General features: G+C 34.5%; 1 protein-coding gene across 3 annotated transcripts in view; it reads left to right on the top strand.

The window, feature by feature from the left end:
• Positions 1-26,347, top strand: part of PolZ1 (DNA polymerase zeta catalytic subunit) — a 303,982-nt gene that overhangs the window by 199,886 nt on the left and 77,749 nt on the right. For all 3 annotated transcript variants that reach the window (XR_011333618.1, XM_069833727.1, XM_069833728.1), the window contains exons 21-24: positions 11-182; positions 2,134-2,277; positions 14,720-14,968; positions 15,738-15,851. Coding sequence is in view for 2 of the 3 variants with exons in the window: in XM_069833727.1 (XP_069689828.1) it covers positions 11-182; positions 2,134-2,277; positions 14,720-14,968; positions 15,738-15,851 (679 nt within the window). In the remaining variant the exon portion in view is untranslated. The remainder of the gene's footprint in view (positions 1-10; positions 183-2,133; positions 2,278-14,719; positions 14,969-15,737; positions 15,852-26,347) is intronic.

The raw sequence follows: 26,347 nt of genomic DNA, 5'->3' as shown, positions 1-26,347 counted from the left end.
TTTTCTCTAGACAAGCTCCATTTGTGTTTGGTTGTACACAGTTGAAAGTTCCTTCAGAACAATTGAAAAAATTAGAAAAAAATATCAACATATCACCATGTGGAGTGGCATTTGTAAAAGAAGGAGTAAGGAAAGGTATTCTACCACGTATGCTCGAAGAAATTCTGGAAACCAGATTAATGGTAAGTACCCTAATTTTTTATTTTATCTCAAAGTGATGTCTTAAAATTCATACTTGTTTGCTTGAAAATCACAATGTATTTCTATTAACACAATTAAGTACATATATAACAATAAATCTTTGTGACAAAAAAAAATCTGTATTTTATTGGATATTGCTAGTGGTGTGAAATTATGGCATTAATTATTTGAAGAAATAGCATTTATTAGCCAAAACCTGTTTTGCTATTTTAGGCCTACATATTAGAGAGGGGTAAATAACAGTAAGAGAGATAGCCTATAAATGATAAGTATGTCCAATGTTACAATGTTCAGTCAGATAACTATAGTTTAAATTATGTTGCCAAAAGAAGGCAAAAACAAAGAAACAAAAACCATGAAACTGCACAAAAAAAATTATACAGTTTTATGTTGAGGACAACCCATTTTGCTATAACAGTGTAACATTGAATAAACATATGTTCAAATTCAATAGCAACCGAGAAATCAACAATTGAAATATTTCAAATAGCTGATGCTTCCCTTTACCTCTACATGGAACAATATCCATGTCCATCTCAGAGAGTATCAGAGTTTATACTGTCTGTTATATGCTTTGTAGCAGATGAAAGCAGAAGTCAATATTGCGCATGCATAGTTCACGGTATGCCAAACTCCACAAAAATGAAATAAAATCTGTCCTGAAAAATGAAATAAAATCTGAAAAATTTATTCAAATTAAAATTTTAATAAAGGTTATTCATTCTTTGAAATTGTTCATATTTAGTTGAAAATTCAATTTATCGCAGTAATGTGTATTTACAGCATTAATTCGCAGTAATGGAACTGGTTTCGAAGGGTTGCAATTGTGATGAAATGTAAAGAAAACTGAAAAAAGAACAAAAAGCACCCTTCTTATTTTATCGTGATTACGATTACTATATTTTCATGCTTCTACATATTGCTAATATCAAAGAAATATAGGTTTTCCTGAGAAGAATGCTGATATTTTTTAAAGTAATTCATTTTTAAGGAAAGCATTCCTTCTCCCTTCCCCGTAAAAATTTTCTGAAAGGTCCTGTGGCTCAAATAATGACACAAAGATGTAAATTTACATGTCGAGGTAAATTAAATTTTCTCACTTCTGTAAAGATAATGTGGCTCAAAAATCATGTTGTTCTTCAACCATTTTACTTGCCTTATATACTCAAATCTAAACTATTTATTTTATATTAAACAGTTTCTGAACTACCTACAGTTAGTGCGGTTTTAAAGATACCTTTTCGAAAAGCTTAGCAGGCAATAGATTTCAGGATGTACAGTTCAACAATGTCTGCTTTAATAATAGATTTTCTTGGATTCCACTGAATGCTTCTCAAATGCACTCTGTGGTTTCATTTGACATGTCGAGCCTCCTTGTTTGTTTCCTCTTGTGTGTGCCACTTGTCACTTCTGCATGGCAGATGAAAAATTTGTGTACCATAATACATTCTGTGCTTTTTATTACACAGAAGCCTCGATGGCTAGTAAAATAGTAATGAAATGTTAGATATGTCCATAACTTTTGCCATGTAAATTGTTTGAGTTGTTTTGCTCCTAGATATGCACATAACTATAACTTTTTATATTCTGAAACTATCAGTCAGTCTTCGTAATGTATCCAACAAGATGCTGATAAGTGATAACATAGAGTTCACTGTAGTCTTCAATTAGGGTTTCTTTTAAGAAATGAGTTGTATTGTGATTGGTGTTCACTACAGCTGCATGCCTCCAGTACCCATACTAATTGTATAACTATAAATGTGTATAAATCCAGCAGTCTTTATGGGGAACCTTGTGTAGTTAACTACTTTTATATGATATTTAAAGAAAATAACTATTTTTCTTCAGTTAAATGTTACGTGATACAGCATATATTTTGTACTTGTATAATAATTGCTCTTGCTTCATAGCAATTTTTCTATAACTTTTTAGGTGAAAAAATCTATGAAGGAACATAAATCCAACAAAACACTACAACGTGTACTCCATTCTCGACAGCTAGGTCTGAAACTTATAGCTAATGTTACATATGGCTACACATCAGCAAATTTCTCTGGCAGAATGCCATGTGCAGAGGTAAGTTTTACTGGAGTTGATCAATATTATCATCATTAAATGCAGTATACTCTACAACAGTAGAATACAGTTGAGATTTTAGAAAGAACAAAATACAGTAAAACTTCATTTATACTTCGGAACATGTATGATAAGAACTTTCTTGTGTTAAATTTTAACGTACCTTGTTAACATGTTTCGACCTATTTTCGGTCATCTTCAGAACTGGTCGTTGTTGATCTTGTTTCCTGGCTGGGTGCGTTCGTAGTGTAGAGTCAAACAGTGTATGTGTTTTGAAATTGAGTTGTGTGTTGTGTTCTTATACATATTCCGAAGTGATACAGTGTTAAAAGTTGTCTAATCAAGATGTATATTCATTTATACATTTTTATTGGTTGATTCTGTACCATTAAAGTAGTCCCTGCCTGGAGATCCGATTGGGGGACTATTTTACCTCCGGATAATTTTACCTTAATGGCACTCATTTCATATTGGAGTGAAAAATGGCAAGTTGTAGCCGATTTAAGTGAACACCATATTTTAACGTTTTGGTGGCTACTTCATTCACACACAACCCCCAGAATGTTTGGAGGACCACACCTGCTGTTGGTCGACGGGTCCACTGGACCTAACTGGGAGAACTTGTTGATCACCAGCTTTCCCTCCTTAAGCCACTGGAGGACGATTTTAGTGCCATAGCAGGTCAGCACTAGGAACAGAAAAGTAGAAAGAGGAGGAAGGAAAGGGAAATGAACCCCTAGGCCTCGAATGCTCTAATGCCGTCAGAGTGGAAGAAAGTAAGAGTTCAGTCAGAGGACTGGATAGGAAAGGGTAAAGAGGGAATTTGGTATTGGTTAGAGGAAAATTGTACCAAATTCAGTCATTAACTCATCAAGCTGACCAGTGCTAATTGATGAGTAGCCCCTCTCTTTAGTTCAGCTTGTGAAATTATGCTTACTAACAGCTGCACCCCAGAGAAGGTAGGGATGGGACACTGGGTATTTGTCCAGGTTGGTTCCTTAAAGCCTTCAATGAGAAGGATTAATGGCTCTTCCCCCCTGTATCCGACAGATACCCTTTTGCAGCCAAAGGTAGACAGATCAGTAGTGGAATTCTCGCAGGTACATCAAAGAAATTAATTACAAATTTTCAAATCATAAAAGAAATGGATAATCAAGACAAATTAGAACTAATAAAAATTGAAGTATGGAAAAATCAACAACATTTCAAAATCTACATTGCCTATAACCCACCTAATAATCCCCTTGATCTAACTTTGTTTGATATACAACCTAAAACTATCATAATTGGTGACTTTAACGCCCACTCCCAACTTTGGGGCTACGATAATGTAAACCAACCTGGAAAAATGATCATGGACCTCCTAAATACTACAACCGCAGAACTTGTCTACAGAAAAGAAGATCCCCTTACTTTCATTTATTATTCTGGTTCTGGTACAAATCCAGACTTATTACTAGTAACATCAGATATCCATCACGAAACCAAGAAAAAAATAATTGAAGACCCTGGATCTGGCCATAGAGTCATCATTGCTTCTATTCATCTCCACCAAAACCGAAGAAAAGAACCCTACAATAACAAAACAACATGGAATTTTAAGAAAGCGAATTGGAAACTATTTACAACAGAACTCGATGAACACCTCAAGGTCAACACACCACTAATGGAAAATACAAACTCAGATAGACTGAACAAATATTTCTGTGAATCTCTTCTTAAAATTGCAAAAAAGCACATTCCACGAGGCAAACCAAAAAAATACACCCCATTCTGGACAGAAAACCTGAATTTATTGAAACAAGATAGAGATAAAGCAAGAACCAAAGCAGAACATAGCAAAACACCAGAAGATACTCAAGATTGGAGGAAGAAGACTGCCATTCTTAAAAAAGCAATCATAACAGCAAAAAAGAAATGTTTCAATAAATTTATTGAAAATATTAATTACAGAACCGATAGCGCTAAAACATATAACTTTCTGAAGAATATTTCCAATACACAGGAAAATACTAGCCAACCTATTATTCATAATAACAAAACACTAACAGATAGTAGAGATATAGCAAACGCATTTAATAAACACTACTCAAACTCTCACAGATTACATCCCAATACCAAGAAAACTGACAAATTTATCAAAAGAGAATTACATAAAAATAATAAAAACAATATTACTAGTACAAAACCTGAAATATTTCATCAAAATTTTACTTCCAAAGAATTAAATCTAGCTTTACAAAATTTAAAAACTAAGAAATCTCCTGGCCCTGATAACATTCATTCCGAATTTTTTAAACATCTTGGGGAAAAAAGCCAAGTCTGTACTTTTATCCATTTTCAATATCCCGAATTTTTAATGAAAACCTACAAATTAAACCAAACCCTTTAACTCTATTAAATATGGCATATAATCTAAATTTAACAGAAGAAATACTGAAATCAGAAGTAAACACTGAAATACTAAAACAATTGTCTTTAGAGACAATTAATATTAGATACCCTCCACAAAACTGGCTTCATTTATACACCGACGGATCCTTGATCTCCAGAGAACAAGGTGCCGGTGCAGGTGTTACGTGCTGTCTCTTCTCACTTTATAGATCTCTTGGATATGGAACAACAAGTTTTGATGGAGAAATCATTGCAATAAGTGAATGTCTCAGGAATCTTCTATGTCACAGCAGTAATTTTAAAAATGCAGTTATATTGTCAGACTCCAAAGTAGCTATTCTATCAATAGTCTCTAAATACACACCTTCATCTCAAACAGCAGAAATAACTAAAATGCTCTCTCAATTAATATCACTCAATAAAAGAATTGTATTCCAATGGATACCATCCCATTGTGGAATCCTGGGAAACGAGAATGCGGATGCTTTAGCAAAGAAGGGCAGCACTGCTACTTACAGACCTGTTACTAAATCTATGTACTCTGTAAAAAGATTTATTAAATGTACATACTTAGACTTCAACAAACAAAATTTGATAACACAATCGCAAGGGAAAAAATGGAACTCTCTGCATCAAAATCCACAGTTAATTCCCGATTTACCACGAAAATCGTCTGTAGCTGCATTTAGATTGGCAACAGGCCATGATTGTTTGGCCAAACACCTGCATAGAATTGGAATATATCAGTCCCCTAACTGTCCATTGTGCAACTCAAACCAAGAAATGGATTCGGAACACCTCAAAATCTGTGCTTCAGTGGCTTGCCATGATAATATCTTTGAAAAGTATTGGAGTGCAAGAGGTCAAATGACTTTATTGTCAAACGCCTGGCATTAGAGAACAACAACAACATTTTTATTGGGTCTGAAGAAAAAAAAGTGTAATATATGAGAAGGTATGTGTCACCTTTGTGATGATAATGATAATGATGATGCTCATATAGTAATAACAGCAGAACAAAAAAAATTACTGCAGGGTACTGTAGTTACACTGTAGATTAAAATGGGTTCCACAGTGGAAAATGTTTGAGTAACACTGCCTTATTGATTCATTTTTAAATGATATTTGCTAATGTCTTCATTATCATTACAAACAATAACAGGAAATTACTACACATTATCACATCCCTGGGAATTAAATTATATGAGATTTTAGTGGTCAAATAGTCCATATTGCAAGTTATGACAACTCTCAACTGATAACTTGTGGCTCAGTTATCTGTTCCCATGTTATGAAATGGCAACATAAAATGAGAACAACCACAAGAGCCTCCACTGTCGTGAAGGCATTTTTTGCTAACGACCGCTAGATGGAAGTACAGTTGCTCCATGCAGTTCCATAAGGGTTGTAACGTGATTTGTTTTGCAATCGCTAGATGGCAGCATAGTGAAATTGATAAAACTGATTGCCTTGAAAGTCCATTAGACTGACCAATCTGTTATATGTGATCAAGACCAGAACTGACTGCAAAAGAACGTCCAACTTGACAGACAAGAACACACATTAAACTCTAAATATCTGTTGACCGACGACAGGTGCAGTCCTCCACTCATAGTGGGGGTTTTGAATGAGTGATGATGTAACCACCATAGAAACTGGTGCCCACTTAAAGAACGGTTATATATATGCTCAAAAGATTATGACAGTTCCGTCAGATAAATTTTCCAGAGTTAAAAAAGTCCTCCTTTCGGATCTCTGGTTGGGGACATCTGCAGGAAGACGATGATTCTAGGAATCTAAGAACAACACCTTAAAAATTCTCCAATGGAATGCAGGAGGGCTTTCACAGAGTAGAAAAAGCCGTGCTACACAAAATCATAGAAGAAAAAGAGATAAATATATTTACTATACAAAAAGCTGAGTAAAAATATTTCCAAATGTCAGGATTTAATATACATATTCTCCCCAAGACAAGACAGATAGCTAGTGTTATTCTAACATGAGTCAAAACAAATATTTTAGCACAATTTGAAATTGTCAAAGAAATGCAGCAAGATGATAAAATATAAATAATCAATATTGAAATCTGGAATGGAAATCTACATTACAAAATTTATGGAATATGTAATCCACTAAATAACAATCCTTGCCTGGACATAATAAATATCCATCCAAAAACGATCCAGATTGGAGTTTCTAATGGCCACCCCCCAAAATGGGGATACAGAGATTATAATGCAAGTGGCAAAAAATAGAAGATTCAATAAATTCAAGCACTCTGGAGCTTATTTACAAGAATGATGACTGTCCCACATACTTACATTACAATGGTCAGTGTACAAATCTAGATCTCCTACTTGTATCATCAGATTTAAAAACATAAAACTTCACGCGAAATCATTGAAGATCCAGGCTCAGGACGTACAGCAGTTATTGCTTCCATACTACATCAAGACATTAAAACTGACATTGAACCAAAAACGAGGTACTCTTGGAATTTCAAAAAAGCTAATTGGACAAAATTTACAGAAGAAACTGAACAAAAGCTAGACCTAATTCATGAAGAAATATCAACGAACAAACTCTACAAAATCATCACGAATATAATTCTTGAAGCAGCAAAAAATGGATTCCTCGCGGGAAAATGAAGCACTATAAACCCTTTTGGTAAAAGAACTATCCATGTTAAAAGAAGATAGGGATATAGCAAAAAAGAAAGCGGAAACATCCAACTGCCCGAAGGATACACAAGAAGGCGAAGAAAAGCAGCTCTGTTTAAAAAAGAAATTCATGCAGCTAAGGAAAAAGCCTTTAGTGAATTCGTTGAGAAAGCTGACTATAGAAAAGATGCCAGAAAAGTGTACAATTATGTAAATAAAATAACATGTCAGAGAGAAACAAAAAAAGAACCACTCAAATGTAATGGGAAAATACTTATCTCCAGCAAATCCATTGCTGAAGCATTCAACAAACACTACAGTTCTCTTCATAAACTCCCCCCCTGAAGCTAAAAAGAAGCAAAGAAGAATAAAAAAGGATTTTAAAGCCTTTAAGAAACAAAGAAGATAAAACAAAACAAATGATATATTTAGCCAAGACTTCACTATAGGGGAGCTAAATTTTGCTATTCAGGAGTTGAAAGATAACGAATCTCCTGGACGAAATAAAATATGAGCTGAATTTTTTAAGCACCTTGGGCAAAGGGGGGGGGGGAACATTACTAAAACTATTTAACCTATCATGGACCACCAGTGTACCTGCAGAGTGGAAAAAAGCAATTATTATCCCTCTTCTCAAAAAGGACAAAACAGCTGATGATATTAATAATTACAGACCAACTTCTTTAACAAGCATTATTGCAAAAACAGCAAAAGTATGATTTTGACAAGGCTAAATTGGTTTTTAGAAAATAATAATTTATTAACAACAGCACAAACAGGATTCAGACAACACTTATCCACAAAAGAAAATGTAATTCATCTATCTCAAGATGTTACAAAAAAGCTTTCAACAAAAAGCAAGATACTTCAGCAACCCTCATTGATTTTGAGAAAGCAATGATTCAATATGGAGATATAAATTACTTGAAAAATTAATAAAGCTTGGCATTCAAAATAATATGTTAAACTGGATCACTCACATTCTCTCCCAATGCTTCTGTGCTACAAAATACAATAATTATATTTCCAAATTCCGACAGATAAAAATGGGTCTCCCACAAGGAGCAGTTTTGAGTACAACCCTGTTTAATATTTTTATAACAATCTTCCCATAGCTGTATCAAACACATGTGAAGGCAGCTCTTTTTACAGACGACATGATTATGTGGACATCTTCGTCACAATTAAATAAATCCAGGGTTTTAATGCAAAATGCTCTAAATTTATTAGAAAGTTGGAATAACAGCAATTTGATGACTGTTAATACCCAAAAAGACAACAATCCAAATATTCACTTAAAGAAAAAGATACCAAAACTAAATCTACAATACAGTAAATCAAACCTAAAACAAACAAATCAAACAAAATACCTTGGAATTATTCTTGATTCAAAACTATCATGGAAAAATCACATTGACGCAATAACAAATAAAGCCACCAAAAGATTTTTAATCTTAAAAAGATTAGCTGGTGCAAAGTGGGGTAGTAATCAACAGACCTTAAACTCAACTTACAAAATATTTATCAAGCCAATTCTTCTCTATAATGGGGAGGCAGTAATTACAGCAACTCATTCAAACTTAAACAGATTAAAAGTATACCAAACCCAGGCTCTAAAGCTGATAACTGTAGCAGCAAAATCATCTCCAATAACAGCAATGTAAATCTTAACTCAAAACCCCCCAGTACGTCTGACACTAGAAGAACAATCGTTAATTTAACATAAAAAAATGCTAAGATTACCAACAACAAAGTGGAGAAAACGACAATTACAACCAGCTAGTTTAAAAACGCAAGAAAGCTTCCTATCAAAAGTTGTTGTTTTCTAATGCCAGGCGTTTGACAATAAAGTCATTTGACCTCTTGCACTCCAATATTTTTCAAAGATATGTCCTATCAAAAGTTACAAACATAAAAACAGAGAACAATCTTTCTCAATCTAAAGAAAATACTATGGTCAGAAAAAAATCCTTTAACCTTTCAACCAATTAACACCCAACTGGAATTAAAAGAATCAGTTACAAAATCTGAAACATTGAAACCTGTATTGAAGGCTCTAGCATTGGAAGCTGTGAATAACAGGTACCTACCAGAAGAATGGTTACACATATACACAGATGGGTCTAGAGCTAATAGTAATTCAGAATCAGGAGCTACATGTAAATTATTCTAATTTTATCAACCAGTTGGATATCATACGGCAAATTTTAATGCAGAAATAACTGCCATTCCTATTGTGTTACAACAGCTTTTATGTAGGATAGACAAATTTAAAAAAAAAAACTGTCATACTCACATAAAATTATTTCAATCCAAATTCAGGAATGCCAGAATATTATCCAACAACTTCACAAGTTACAGAAAAAAGTCCACTTGCAGTGGATACCTGCACATTGTAGAATTGCTGGCAACGAAATTGCTGATCTTCTTGCAAAAAAAGACTCCAAATTAATTCCAAATAAAACTAAGAATTTAATTTAAAAAGTCTAATTAAAAATAAATATGAAGACAAATATACAGAATTTGTACACAAGCTAAGGATAAAAAATGGAATATTTTACTCAATAAACCAGAAATCATTCCACAAACATCCCATAAAATGGCAGTAACAAAATTTAGACTAATTACGGAACATGATTATTTAGCAAAACATCTAAACAAATTAGGTATCTATACAAATCCAAATTATCCTCTTTGCAACAAAGAAGAGGAAATGGCTGAAGAACATTTCAAACTTGTGAAGCACTACTTGCTGGATCCATTACGGAGAGATACTGGAGAGCGGGAGAGCTAATGGCTTCATTGCCAGAGCCAAGCATTTGATAACAAGAACAACAATTCCGAATATTAAATGTCAGAAAGCTTGTCTTTCATTGTTGAGTAAAAAAGAAGTGTTAAGAAATTGAAACATTTTTTATTATTTTACATTTTATGTGATACAGAACAATTCAGTTTCTTTGTCATTTTGCAAATAATGTTACTGTTTATTTCTATTCTTGAACCATTTATTATATGCTCAAATAAGATAAATTTTCGTTTTCTGGGTTCCATAAGAAAAGGCATTATTTATAATCCCAAAGATAAGATAGGCTATTTGATTATACATCTTGATTACACAACTTTTAACACTATATCACTTTGGAATATACAGGATGTTTCTGGGCTAGTGTTACAAACTTTCAGGGATAATGGGGAAGGGCACATGTATCAATTTGAGATAAGGAACCCTGATCCGGAAATGACTGAGTCGAAAGTTACAAGCAAAAATAGTTGTGTGGAAATGAAATAATTTTATTCCTCTATACACCTTATTTATGTGTATTTATCTGTACATCTTACACATACTGTATTCATCTGATGTTTACGTTGTCTACTTACAGTATTCCATTCAGTGCGCTGTCTGAGGGGTGGGGACAGGAAACTACACTAAAGCAATGCAGATAGCGTAATGTGTAACAGACACGGTCGGTCCTGATATGCACATCTGTAGACAGCAATGTATGTGTACAAATTGCAGTGTCCAGTCGATCAGTCCTAGTGAAATGGAGGAGTACACGAGAGCGGAATATGCAGACCTGATTTTCGAATATGGATGAGCCAATGGGAACAGTAGACAAGCTCACAGATTGTATCAGGCCAAGTACCCATGTAGGAGACATCTGGCCCATACCATCTTTCCACGACTGTTCCAAAGGTTAAGGGAAGGAGGGCACGTGGTGCGAAATTACAATTCCATTTCCACACAACTATTTTTGCTTATAACTTTCGACTCAGTCATTTCTGGACCATGGTTCCTTATCTCAAATTGATACATGTGTCCTTCCCCATCATCCCTGAAAGTTTGTAACACCAGTTTATTTCTTTCACGTTTTAAAACTAGTCAACAAGGTAACCTAGTTTTATACATACATACACACACACATATATATATATATATATATATATATATATATATATTATACACACTTTTTTTTTTTTCATATTATGAGGTCTCATGCTCGGTGCACACAGCTGAGAGATCCTGAGTTCGATTCCCGGTGCCGGAACGAATTTTTCTCAAATTGAAAGATAACTTAGTTTAAACACGTGAAAAAAATAAACAGTATATTCCAAAAAAAACATTTGACTTCACTAATATATTGCATAGTTTACAAATTCACATGAAATTAGCTGTACTTATATTGTAATCAATTTCTGATATCATTTTTCTATTTATGAAACTTGTTTTCAAAAGTGTAATAAATGTAACAATAGATCTAATCTTGTAGCAATGTCACACTCATTTGCTGAGGTTAATGACTGTATTTTGCTTATTTTGTGTATTGTGGAGATTTTTACAGATTCTTAACAAATTTTGCAATGAAAAGTAGAAATAATTTTTCATATACAGTAGAATCCCTCTTAACCGGCACCAATGGAACCTGACAAGTTTCAGATATGAGATTTTGCCGGATAAGTATTTTAACAAGTTACCTGTTCGTATTTTATGATGCCAGCCTGTTGAAACTGCAGCCATATGTAGCTTATTTCTGTCACTTGATCATAACTAAATAATATAAAACTGTGTGGATTTTCTTTATTAAAACACATCACTGAACACAAAAATACACTAATTTTCGGTTCGAAAATTCACTGAACGATCTTTGTTTTGTTTGAATCCCTTAGGTGAGGTTTCTGTTGCACATGCTAGGGTTGTTGTAGGGAGACACCTTCAAAATAAATCAGTCTTGTCTGAGTTATGTATTTGTTCCGCATTAACATTACTCTCAGACACAATTTTCTGGAACTGATTGATAAACTGATCTGTGGACACTTCTTTGTTTACCGGACACATCTAGTTTTCAGAGGCCATGTCTCTCTTTGAATCTGTTAAGCCACCCAACGGAAAATCCACACTCACCTTGCAGTTTCATTTTCTGATACAATTCCTTGGCTTTTTCGTGTAGCATCAGCCCAGAAATACACATTCCCTAAGATATTTTAATTGCAAACCATTCATATAGGACACGATCTAATTCTTCACAGTGGGACTGATGTACAGTTTTCCTATTTTCTGCAACTTTCGTAAATTCATTGTTACTTTATGACTAACCAGAGTTGACTGCCTTATTTCTTTATATTGTATAAAGTTGAACTTCCAACTTTATATTCGCCCATTAATTTGCATCTACTAACTCCTCTCCATTTTCTTGAATAATTCAAGCTTTTACTTCAGTGTGAGGATGTTTCTCTTGCTCTTGGTGGTAGTAGCCATGATGCTATCGCACGAATGAAACTTTTACGCACTGTAGAATGGAGAATTTCACACTTTCCTATTTGAACACTCCTTCGAAACAGGCGAGTTCAAGTGATAAATTTAAAGATATCGTCTCTGCGCAATGTTTGCAAGGCCCAAGTGGCAACTTACTGACACTACCCGATCTACCTTAGGAACATAACAGGGTTTTCTGTCTATGTTTTCACGTGTGAACAATGTGAAGACATAACAGGGTTTTCTGTCTGTTTTCACGCGTGAAAAATGTAAAGAGTAAACACAATATGTGGCATGTGCGATCCACGAAAACCACTCATAATCTTCATCCGACTCTTCCCTTTCACATGAATGACTTTTTTTTGGCCTAGCCAAAAGTGCTGTTATTTTGGTATTCCCGGATATGAGAGATTTTGCTGTAATACTTAATTTCTCAGAATTTTAGGGGTATGGGAATAACATATTTAATTGCATAATCGCCCCCCCCCTTTTTTTTTTGAGTGACCATTATGTGAAGAATAAATTAAAATGGTAACAATAAGTTGCAGAGCGACGGGCGATGTGTACATATTTTAGATCCAAAATCACCATTACAATCTCCAAAAAAATTACAATTAAATCCAATTTCATAATAAAATTTCAAATAATAATCCAATAATAGCTTTCAGTGATCAGCTTCCATGTAACAGGGTGCGAGCAAGTAGGGCCAAGTTGCGTGATTCGTAATAGAAGAGGAAGGAAAGGGATGCTTTAACCATAACGTGAATAATATCTTAATAAAATAAAAATTACTATGGTGTTATTGAATTAAAGACACTTGTATTGATTAAAACATTCACGGTATTGTTGAATCATATATACTGGTACATTGGATATAATGGAATCTTTATTATCTGACTAATGAACTAGTCTGCAGAAAAATGATTGGTCTAGGCCTAAGAAAAAAGTAAACAACAAACGCAACAATATTGTACTGAACTGAAGGCATTTATGGCCATTGGCTTGGTGCTAATTTCTCGCACCTCTACTCCATTCACTTTCGTCAGCGGCCACTATTGTTTTTCGCACATTCGACCTTGCTCATAATGGTATTTTGTGTTGCAGTGGCGGCACGTTATTTTTAATTAATTCTTGATCATGATAACAAAATATCCATGCCACGATTATGCAGTGAAATTTTAAAGTCCTGATCAGTATGTCTATAAATAAGGGTGCGACGATTACTTGATGAAATACGGTGCTTTGATCATTTCATTATTTCATCTTATGTAAAAAAACATTAAAAGAATCCGATGAAAGAGTAATGGAACGGAGAAAAATTCTTTCCGGCGCTGGGATTCGAACCCGGGTTTTCAGCTGTACGTGCTGACGCTTTATCCACTAAGCCACACCAGATTCCACCCCGGCGTCGGAAGAATCGTCTCAGTTTTAAGTTCCAACTCTTGGGTTCCCTCTAGTGGCCTCCCTCTGCACTACGTCATAGATATCTATGAACCTAGGACCGAAGTCCACACATGTGCTGAGGTGCACTCGTAATGAGTGACTGGTTGGCCGGGATCCGACAGAATAAGTGCCGTCTTAAATCACGAAGTGATTTACGCATATCATATATATTATTATAATGTACCGAAGTACATATTATAATGTACTCTTTCATCGTATGATGACGCAGAATATCTGCATGGAAATATCATATGTACTTCGGTACATTATAATAATATATATATTAAAAGAATCCGTTAAGATAGATTTCAACTTCATTGCCATATTTTGTGTGTTATTATTTGTTTATTTATTTATGTATTAATTTAAAATAAAGATATGAAATTTGTACTGAAAATTATGTTTGATGTATATCTTTCCTGGTTAAATTGACTCATAGGTACCGAACATGAACAAAACTGCAATAATAGTTCTAATAGTTAATGAAAAATTGTTGTACACTTTTGTTGTACCACTTTTTCATAAATTATCAGGGTTATTCAAAAAGGTGTATTTCTACGGAAGTCTCGAAATTAGTTGTTTACAACACCACAGTATTTTCTGTTTATACTTGTTATAATAAAAAAGTAAAAGAAATGCTTAGTTGTGCAGAAATTGTGAAAAGAAAATTAAATTTTTTTATTTTTGCGTGTAGGTTGGTGACAGTGTTGTAAGTAAAGGAAGGGAGACTCTGGAACGAGCCATTCACCTTGTAGAAAGAACGGCTAAATGGGGAGCCCAGGTGGTGTATGGGGACACAGATTCACTCTTTGTGCTGGTCCCAGGCAGAAGTCGAGAACAGGCATTCAAGATAGGTGCAGAAATTGCAGAGGCTGTCACATCGCAAAATCCAAAACCAGTTAAACTGAAACTGGAGAAGGTGTATCAGCCTTGTATTTTACAGGTGAGAATATTCGAATAATATTGTATTAAATTCTCCTTGTAAATCATTTATGGATCCACATCCACTAATAAGTGATTTCTGCACAAAAGCGAAGTCTTTCCAGCCATAAGCAGTGCTGACTAAGATCAGACGCTATGGACAGTACTCTATAACAGAGTCGCCAGTATGAAAGGATAATTCCGAGCCTTTGGCGTGAGATGAACTCGATAGCTCAGTGGTAGAGTGCCTGACCGGAGACCAGGAAGTCGCAGGTTCGATTCCCGCTGGAGGTTGTGAAATTTTTCTTTCATACCATGGCATGATTGTGACTATAATACTATTTAATTCATTAATATGTCACATCAACGGACGTATATACGTCACCCAAACATCGTAAGATGAAGATTACATTCGTAAAGTTTCTTTCCAGCCATAAGCAGTGCTGACTAAGATCAGACGCTATGGACAGTACTCTATAACAGAGTCGCCAGTATGAAAGGATAATTCCGAGCCTTCGGCGTGAGACGAACTCGATAGCTCAGTGGTAGAGCGCCTGACCGGAGACCAGGAAGTCGCAGGTTCGATTCCCGCTCGAGGTTGTGAAATTTTTCTTTCATACCATGATTGTGACTATAATACTATTTAATTCATTATATTTATAATGTTTCAACCCACATCATTGTCATTGTCATACTTCTGTAAAGTCAGAACTCCATTAAAATTTGCATTTCAAAATTATCCACTCTAGTGACAGTGCATTAATATATGAACTTGTTCTCTTATTTCTTAGACTAAAAAACGTTACGTTGGATACATGTATGAAAGTCCAGACCAAGAGAAGCCTATCTATGATGCAAAGGGAATTGAAACAGTTCGTCGTGATGGATGCCCAGCTGTAGCCAAGGTAAATAAATATTCATACATCTACATTAATTCTCAGATCTTCAGTCTTCAGTCTTGTAGATGAAAGTTAAAATTAAAATCACTTAGTGCAAGCAGTCTGTATGATTTTCATGGAGATGTTCTCAGAGTTGTAGTGTAGTTAAACATAATCATGTTTACAGGATGAGTCATGCACTTTAGGAATCAATTCTATGTCATTTTGAGCAAAAAATGTCCAATCAATTTTAAGGAGCTACAACTATTCATATCCTAAGTAATTGAAGCAGTTGTAAACAAAATTGAAGGGACTCGATTAAAAAGCACAGGAAGATTATTAAAAACACTGTATTAAACAAAAAATAAGCATATCTCAGTTTTGAAGCAGATTTTCAAATATTCGTTCTTCTACTTCAATGCACTTAACTGAACAGATGTTAATTGCACGTGTAGCATTTTGTAACTCACTAGCAAACGTTCTGATGGAGACAGATAAGAAAGTTAAATTTTTTCTTCCACCATGTTAATAATGTTAAAAGAAGTGCTTATACAAATTTTGGCCACTCGACCGAAATTACGAGGCCATCCAGAAAGTGATTTTCCGTGGGGCCGTTTATAGAAAAAAAGCACAATCGCATGGAAATATTTATTGAAAGAGATACAGAAATTGTTGCGCTATTTGTCTGCATATCCCCACTGGAATTGAGACATTTATCATACCATGGGATCAATTTTTTTGTCGTAGAAGTCAGTTGCCTCAGATCGGAACCTGCGTTTGACTGCGTCTGCACCTCTCTCTGTAGATCCCATGATATGAGAAATGTCTCAGTTCCGATGGAAAATATGTTGAAAAATAGTTCAACAATTGAAGACCTGAGAATTTATATTTATTTATTTTAGTAGGTTATTTTACGACGCTTTATCAATATCTTAGGCTATTTAGAATCTGAATGAGATGAATGTAATAATGCCAGTGAAATAAGTCCGGGGTCAAACACCGAAAGTTACCCAGCATTTGCTCACATTGGGTTGAGGGAAAACCTCGGAAAAAACCTCAACCAGGTAACTTGCCCCGACCGGGAATCGAACCCGGGCCACCTGGTTTTGCAGCTAGACGCGCTAACCGTTACTCCACAGGTGTGGACACCTGAGAATGATAAGTAGATAAATACCAGGACAGTAGTTTTGAGATAATCGAGAAAAACTGTTTTCATAATTTTTTGTCAACATTCAATAAATGTTTTAATAGTCACTGAAAAGTTTCGGACATCTTTTAACATTTTATGCCATTAAAGTAAATATTAATTGACACTGGGTAAAGCCACAGAATTTGTGTGTTACATTTGGGACATTTTGCAATACATTTTCTTGAACTGGAATATAATTTACAGTTTTTAAAAATACAGACACATATAATTCAACAGAATGCTTTCCCTTACATTATACCAAAGTCAGGAATCCAAAATCTCATTTCAGTGCAAAACAAAAAAAAAAAAAGATTAATACCTGTTAACGTATGGGACAGTAGAAAATCAGCCTTTATTAACTGGTTTATTTCCACTTCATTTTTTCTGAAATTACTTATAGTTAAAAATGCTTTCTGTTGCTCAGCATTACTTTACAATATATACTTAACATGTGCTATCAGTTCAGAGATTTTCCTTTACATGTTCCAGTCACAAAAATACAATTTCTGAGAAGTGTAAGTTACGTATGGGACAAGTGTTTGGTTAAGTATAGGACACACTAGTATTAAGGTATCTTATTCAACTTAACTTAACAATAATAACTAAAAGATTGTTTCAGAGTGTGCTTTACATACCAAATTTTGAATTTTGGATTCAATCATCTTAATTTCATCAGCTGGAAGTGCAAATATTGGCATTTATTTTATTCAGCCCTTCCACAAGCATTTCTATGTTTTCATATGAGCACATGCATACATTGTGAACTTTGCATGATGTTGGAAATGCTTCTGATGGTCTCAGTGTTTTAAACATGGATAATCCTATTTTAAAATTACGATCTTTTTTTAAAAACCGTATCCCTCTTGAATTTTCACGATTAAAATAATTATGCTTTTGTATTTGTTTCCACTTTTGAGATTCAAGATTTTTCACAGAAACATATTTCTTCTTTCGTGGTCTTATTCTGCTTATGTTATTCCTTTTGTAGAACTGTATTACTTAACACTTTTATTCTTCACTTTGTGTGTGTCACTCCATTTCTTTCTTTCCTTTTGATCACTTATCAAATAGAGTTTAAGGTTTTCAGAAAGTATTTTTTTACCTTTGAAGGTGACAGATTTTGAATGGTGTTGGAAAGTACATGAACTTGTTTTGTTGGAGATGTTGGAAGAAAATTTAAATTTATTTAATGACGCTCGCAACTGCAGAGGTTATATTAGTGTTGCCTTTGTGCCGGAATTTTGTCCCGCAGGAGTTATTTACATGCCAGTAAATCTACTGACATGAGCCTGTCGCATTTAAACACACTTAAATGCCATTGACCTGGACTGGGATCGAACCCGCAATCTCGGGCATAGAAGACCAGTGCTATACCAACTATGCTACCGAGGCCGACATGTTGGAAGATTGCGTTCAACCCACTTGAATGCCTTGTCTATTACTTGTGGTGAAATCTTTGATGTTGATGCTTCTGTTATCTGAGGTCGAGCAGCTTGTAACTCTTTTTTTCTCTCTCTTTGAACTCTCTTCCTCTCTCTTTTCAAATTCTTTCTCGATCAATCTCTCTCTTATTCATTTTACATCTCTTAAGTATTTCTAATATACTCTTAATCTCTCTCCTTCTTTCCTATTTTCACTATCCCGAAGCTCTGGATTTTCATTATTTTATTATTTTTTTTACCTATGTTTTCTCACTCCTTTTGCAACTGTCATAGAAGTCATACTTTACAAGTGAATAATAATGGCGCACCATGAATAGTATTACATCATATTGTATGCCTATATAATGTTTACAATAAATTTTGTACCTAAATATTTTTGCTTCTTAACCTCAAAATTATGTACCGGTAACCAATATTTATGAATAAAAAAAATAACTAATCAAACAAGTGAAACAAGAACTTCCTTCACAAGTTAAATTATTATAATGATCAAAATCACATTAGTTCAAGCAGCCCTACTAAAATCGTATAAGTAATGAAACTTATTCATTATCAAGTTTTTATGTATGGGCTACTAATTATATGTTGCTATCATGTATACCAAAGCCATAATAGGTAGTTGGCATTTCCCCCATAATTCTGGCAACCTGACTACCTGATAAATTCTCAAATTTTACAGAACTGTATCTCCCTAAAATGGAATTTCCTTAATATCTGAGGAAACAGTTCCATTAGTAACAGATTTTAAAATAAAATGTAATGCCTATTTCATACCCACATTTTTTATGTTAATGTATTTTCAGTTACAATATAACACCATACTTTAAAAAATAAATACTAAAAATTTTTCTGCATTGAAAACAAGGCACAAAGTTTAAAAATGTCGATTAATTTGTTACGTATGGGACACCGTCTTCATTTTTAACAGAATACCACTAACTTTTAAACTGAATAAATCTTTTAAATATGTGGTATGAAAGACTTTTAAGTACATGTCTTTGAAAGCAAGGTAGAAATATTTCAAATAAATTACTTAAAATTTAAGCCTTTTTAAACTTTGTCCCATACGTAACACAAAATTACACCACTGGAAACATTTTCAAGCTCCCTTTTAAAATTCTGTACATTTTTGCAAAATTATCCATGGATCTAAGTAATAGAAATTTCAAGCTTTAAAATGATGTATTACACAATTGTCTTTCTCTCATTTTATGTCTGGTCTCTTCTGAACAGAAATACTATGGCTTCACTCAACTCCAATGAACAATTAATAAAAATTGACAATGGAGTTATACAGTTTTCACTCTCAGTCAAAATTCTGAATTTCTTTCAATACAAAATGACAAAAATGTGAACTTAAGCACTAGCTACATGAATAACTTTACTTAAAATGTGTTTCAACATTAAAAAAAATAATAATAATTTTATACCATTATAGTAAAAATTAACTAATTCCCTTTATATTATTTTTAACAAATATAAGAATAAATGTATCCAGTTCTCACACTCAGAGAAAGAATTCAAATTTATTTCAAGACAAAATTTGTAAGTAAATGTAAATACTATTCTCCAAAATAATAATGTCTGTAGTTAGTTAAAAGAATAGGAAACATATCATATTTATGTGCTAGTATTTTGACTCTGAGTCTATCTCGATGTCCTTATTATTAATATCCACACCTACTCACGAATATGATTATACCACTGAAGGAATGAACTTCTCAAGCTTCAAAATATCACGCAATTTTTTTCTGATTTCTTGGTAATGACAATTCGTACAGATTTCCAGCTAAGTCCAAATTAATTTGATCCACATGTACTCTTTTCATCATAGCAACAAAAGTATCAGATACGAGCATGTTACGTCTTAGACACTGCAATATTTTCACCTAAATATACAAACATTTTACATATTCTACAACTCAAATAGTAGAAAAAATTGTAAATTATGTTTCATTTAACAATGCTCGTAACTGCTGAGGTTATATCATTGTTGCCGATGTGCCGGAGTTTTGTCCCGCAGGAGTTATTTTACATGCCAGTAAATCTACTAACACGAGCCTGTTACATTTGAGCACACTTAAATCCCATTGATCTGGGCCAGGATCGAACCCGCAACCTCGGGCACAGAAGGCCAGCACTACCGACTGAGCCACCCAGGCCGACTCAAATAGTAGAAGTGTATAACATTATATCACACCTTGCACTAGATAACATTGAAATCATACCTAACAAGTATGCATCTTGTACATTTTTGTCTTTTAAGCCATTAAAACTGTCAAGAATACTCTTCTTTACATCTATAGGAAACTTCTGTGTATATTGCCTCATGCATTTGCACTCAGGGTTACGTTTTAGAAGTAATTTTCCACTGGTGGACATGCATGCTTGTCCACTATTGATGCTAAATTTTCTTTTTACCTTCCATTTTTCACAGTTTAAATCGCTTCTTGGACTTCACGAGAGATTCCTGAACAACATTATCATCACTGTCACTTGAGTCTGTCACAACATATCTTGGATCATCAACAATGTCATCCAATAAATCACGAAAATTCAGAGAAATTGCCATACTTTAGACATGCCTGATGTACATACCACATTAGTCTGTTGTCACATTGAGAGTGAGAACAGAATAAGTCTGGTCTTTGTCCACTTCTTTTCAGCAAAAGTGGAAATCTAGAAAATGATAACATTCAGAGCCATGTAGTTCTCTTTGTACCAAGTATTTGACTCCATTTCACACCAGTAGATGGAGTAAGGACTATAGTTGCATTTGGCATTAAAGTCTCAATTTCATAAAAATGATATTTATCCCTTTATCATTCTCAGGTCTTCAATTGCTGTGTCTGTTCCAATAAATTTGTCCAATGAAATTGTGTTTTTTTTTCTGTTAACTGCCTCTGGTGAACTTATTTTTTACGGCCCTCGTAATTGCGGTCGAGTGACCAAAATTTGTATAAGCACTTCTTTTGACATTATTAACATGTGGAAGGAAAAAAGTCAACTTTTTTTATCTGTCCTCATCAGAATGTTTGCTTGTCAGCATGGATTATGAGTACAGCAGCATTCACAATACAGGCAAGTAATTGTTTTCTTGTTTGTGCTTTTGTCTGGTACCATGCATAAAATCTCTCATCTATCCCAAATGCAGAAATCTATAGGGGTTAGATCTGATGACCTGGAGGACTAATTTCGTGAAGCAGCAGTCAATCCATCAGTCAGGGAAATATTCATGTGAGCTGCTACTGCACGAGAAAAGAGAGGAGACACCATCATGTCAACTCCTTCTTCTTCTTCTTCTTCTTCTTCTTCTGTTGGATGTTTCTGTTATTTTGGATCATCCTATTTAGTCTCCTCCAGACATTCCTGTCCTCCCAACTTCTTTCACTCTTTACTTATCCCCACTCCATTCCTCTTGTTTAAAGTCCTCCTTCACCCGATCCAACCATCTGTTCTTGATCTTCCTAATGGTCTCTTCTATTTCTTTATTCTCATTTCCAGTGCTTTTTTGGGTAAACTCTAGAGCTAGAAATTTTAGGTACTGCACCTTATTTTTTTTTTTTATTTTTTTTTTTTTTATTTTTTTTTTTTTTTGTATGTCCAAATTAAATAGATCACATCTTGATAGATAAACGGAGACATACTAGTATAGTAGATATTCGAACGTTCAGGGGTGCAGACTGTAATTCTGACCATTATTTGGTGATTGGAGAATTAAGAGAAAGATTATTTCAATATTTTGAAATTAAAGGACGAGGAAGCTAAGCAAAATTATCAGGTCGAAATTTCGAATAGGTTTGCCACTTTAGAAAGTTCCGACGAAGTTGAGAAAGAATTAGATGTTAATAGCGTGTGGGAAAATATCAGAGATAGTATCAAAATTGCAGCTGAGCAGAGCATAGGTTATTATGAAACTAAGAAAAAGAAACCGTGGTTTGATGAAGATTGTTGCATGGTAGTAGAAAGAAGGAAACAGGCAAAATTGAAATTCTTACAGGATCCAGTTGAGGAGAAGAGAGATAATTATTTCAATGATAGACGGGAAGCAAGTCGTACACTTAGGAATAAAAAGAGAGGTTACTTGAAGGAAAAAGCGAATGAGGTAGAAACAAATAGTAAGAATAAAAACATTCGAGATTTATATAAGGGTATAAAGGAATTTAAGAACGGATATCAGCCAAGGGTAAACGTGATCAAGGATGAGAATGGTGACTTGCTTGCAGACTCTCCATCAATCCTAAACAGATGGAAAAACTATTTTGCGCAACTACTAAATGTACATAGGCCAAATAGAAATGATCGGGACGATATTGAAATACAAACTGCTGAGCCATTTATATCCGAACCCATGCTTTTAGAAGTCGAAATTGCGATAGAAAATCTGAAAAAGTACAAGTCTCCAGGTATCGATCAAATTCCAGTAGAATTAATACAAGAGGGTGGAAGTGCATTATATAGCGAAATTTATAAACTTGTACTTGCTATTTGGGAAAAGGAAATTGTACCAGAACAATGGAAGGAGTCCATAATTGTACCTATTTTTAAAAAGGGGGACAAAACCAACTGTGGTAACTTTCGAGGAATATCACTTTTGTTGACGTCGTACAAAATTTTGTCCAATATTCTTTTGAGGAGATTAACTCCGTACGTAGATGAAATTATTGGGGATCATCAGTGCGGTTTTCGGCGTAATAGATCGACTATTGATCAGATTTTTTGTATTCGGCAGATAATGGAGAAAAAATGGGAGTATAAGGGTACAGTACATCAGTTATTCATAGATTTCAAAAAGGCATATGACTCGGTTAAGAGGGAAGTATTATATGATATTCTTATTGAATTTGGTATTCCCAAGAAACTAGTTCGATTAATTAAAATGTGTCTCAGTGAAACATACAGCAGAGTCCGTATAGGTCAATTTCTATCTGATCCTTTTCCAATTCACTGCGGGCTAAAGCAGGGAGATGCACTATCACCTTTAATTTTTAACTTCGCTTTAGAATATGCCATTAGGAAAGTTCAGGATAACAGGCAGGGTTTGGAATTGAACGGGTTACATCAGCTTCTTGTCTATGCAGATGACGTGAATATGTTAGGAGAAAATACACAAACGGTTAGGGAAAACACGGAAATTTTACTTGAAGCAAGTAAAGCGATCGGTTTGGAAGTAAATCCCGAAAAGACAAAGTATATGATTATGTCTCGTGACGGGAATATTGTACGAAATGGAAATATAAATATTGGAGATTTATCCTTCGAAGAGGTGGAAAAATTCAAATATCTTGGAGCAACAGTAACAAATATAAATGACACTCGGGAGGAAATTAAACGCAGAATAAATATGGGAAATGCGTGTTATTATTCGGTTGAGAAGCTCTTATCATCCAGTCTGCTGTCCAAAAATCTGAAAGTTAGAATTTATAAAACAGTTATATTACCGGTTCTTCTATATGGCTGTGAAACTTGGACTCTCACTCTGAGAGAGGAACATAGGTTAAGGGTGTTTGAGAATAAGGTGCTTAGGAAAATATTTGGGGCTAAGCGGGATGAAGTTACAGGAGAATGGAGAAAGTTACACAACACAGAACTGCACGCATTGTATTCTTCACCTGACATAATTAGGAACTTGAAATCCAGACGTTTGAGATGGGCAGGGCATGTAGCACGTATGGGCGAATCCAGAAATGCATATAGAGTGTTAGTTGGGAGACCGGAGGGAAAAAGACCTTTAGGGAGGCCGAGACGTAGATGGGAGGATAATATTAAAATGGATTTGAGGAAGTTGGGGTATGATGATAGAGACTGGCTTAATCTTGCACAGGATAGGGACCGATGGCGGGCTTATGTGAGGGCGGCAATGAACCTTCGGGTTCCTTAAAAGCCATTTGTAAGTAAATGTCCAAATTAGCTTGTCTTGCAAAGAAAATATTACATAAACACTCATAACTGTGTTTTGGTAGCACCTTTTTGCACTTTTTTCAATGCAAGCACCTTTTTGCAATGCAAGTTTCTTTTTGCACCTTTTATAGATAATTTTTTAAAATAAAGATAAACTGTTTATATTTCGTAATTTCAGTATTCAAGTATTAAAATATTATTGTAGGTAGTTGGCATCGCTGCATCACATTACTTTTGCTTCACTGAGCCACTGTTAGGCCAAGGCTATTGTATAGTTACTTTTGCTTCACTGAACCACCGTTAGGCCAAGGCTATTGTATAGAAAATAAAGGGAGGTGGGAGAGCTGGAACAAATTAAAATCTTTATAATTTTTCAGTTCCGAATACACTTTGATCAGTATAGCGTCTGCCATTTTCCTGTGTCTCCAGTATGCCAAAACGGAAAGTGAGAGCTGGAAAAATACGTGATATTGTTAAACAGCTTAGTGCAAATGGCATTCATAGTGACGGTTCTATTCTGAGGTGCCATGTTTGTGATATTCAGTGGTTCGCAATATCCTCACTTCTGCTTATAATGTATTTTTCTCTCGTGACCCTTACACAAATTTCAGCAGTATAACATACTGAAACAAAGTCTGTTCTAAAATTATATCTTTAATTAGATTATACAACCATCCACTAGTCTGTATTCTTAAGTTATTTCTTTTTGCATTCTTCTTTCTGACTTAAATTTACTTTGTAAGTACCCAAATTCTTTTACTTTTTTAATAGGTATCCATCACATTTAATCTCACTCATCGCTAATTCCGTCTTACTAATTTTCACCTGGCAAGCTGCATAGCCCTTCAAATAGCTCAAGACATCACGTCGAAATATTGGGAAGCATGAAGGAGAATGACTTCAATGTTAAATCAAGAGCATTAGATACATAACTTAATATAATTTTCATCACTGCACTCTTCTCTGTATTAATTTCCAATCTGGCTTTTTCCAGTTCAACATAACATTTATTAATATCCTGTTCCACTTCCTGCTCATATCTCCAAATTGCGTTGTCGTCTGCATATACTAGTACTTTAAGCTCTTTGCCATTTCCTCTTACTGTTTTAACAATCTTGTTCATTGTCACATTAAACAGCTAAGGTATAATACACTACCATGTCTCATTTCTCTGTCTGAAGCAAACTACTTCGACCTTTTATCATCTATTCAGATATGGCTTCTGTCCTTTTCATATAAATCCTTGATTCTGCTTATGAGTTCTTTTGATATTTCTTTGTTCTAAAGCCTTCCAAAGTATGTATCTGTCAACTTGTTTTCTAGTTATTAATGTTTGAGGAAATCATTAAAAACCTTGATCAGATTGAGTGACTCCAGAGTTTGAATCTGCAACCTCCCAAATGTGAGTTCATTGTCCTACCATTGAGCCACCTTGCTCAGTAAAAAAAAAAAAAAGAAATTACTAAAAGAGTGTATTGCTGTACCTATACTATCTTAGGGTGCGTTCATATACAAAGCTCGCAGTAAGCGATTTGTCGCCAGTGGCTTGTTTACAATCATTTGCATGTTCTGTAAGGTTCATGTACAAAACTGGAAAAAAGCTCCTGTTGAGCTACTACTCGTGATCAGTAGTGAGATGAGTTATTTTTTATTGAAACATAGAGTTGAAATTATATAGAAAAAGAGTGGGTGTACATGAAATTAACTGTGAAAGAAGGAAGTTTGGTGAGTACCATCAACAACCTTCAGTCTCTACATATGCCTGTACCCAAAAAGGACCAATTTTTGGAGATTGCAAATGATTGTTTCTCCCTTCCCCAATTGCTTGGCACAATAGAACGGCACAATATATAGCATATGCAGACGATATTGTTATCTTATCACACAATGTAAGTACAATGGATGAAATACTCAAACAAATAGAAGCTGAAGCAATCAAAGCCGATTTGGAAATTAACAATGATAAAACTGAATACATGTATAATAAGAAT

The sequence above is a fragment of the Periplaneta americana genome, chromosome 8 (assembly GCF_040183065.1).
Source record: "Periplaneta americana isolate PAMFEO1 chromosome 8, P.americana_PAMFEO1_priV1, whole genome shotgun sequence".
Taxonomy (NCBI): domain Eukaryota; kingdom Metazoa; phylum Arthropoda; class Insecta; order Blattodea; family Blattidae; genus Periplaneta; species Periplaneta americana.
Note: the sequence above shows the minus strand (reverse complement) of the source record. Positions and strands in the feature narration are given on the sequence as shown.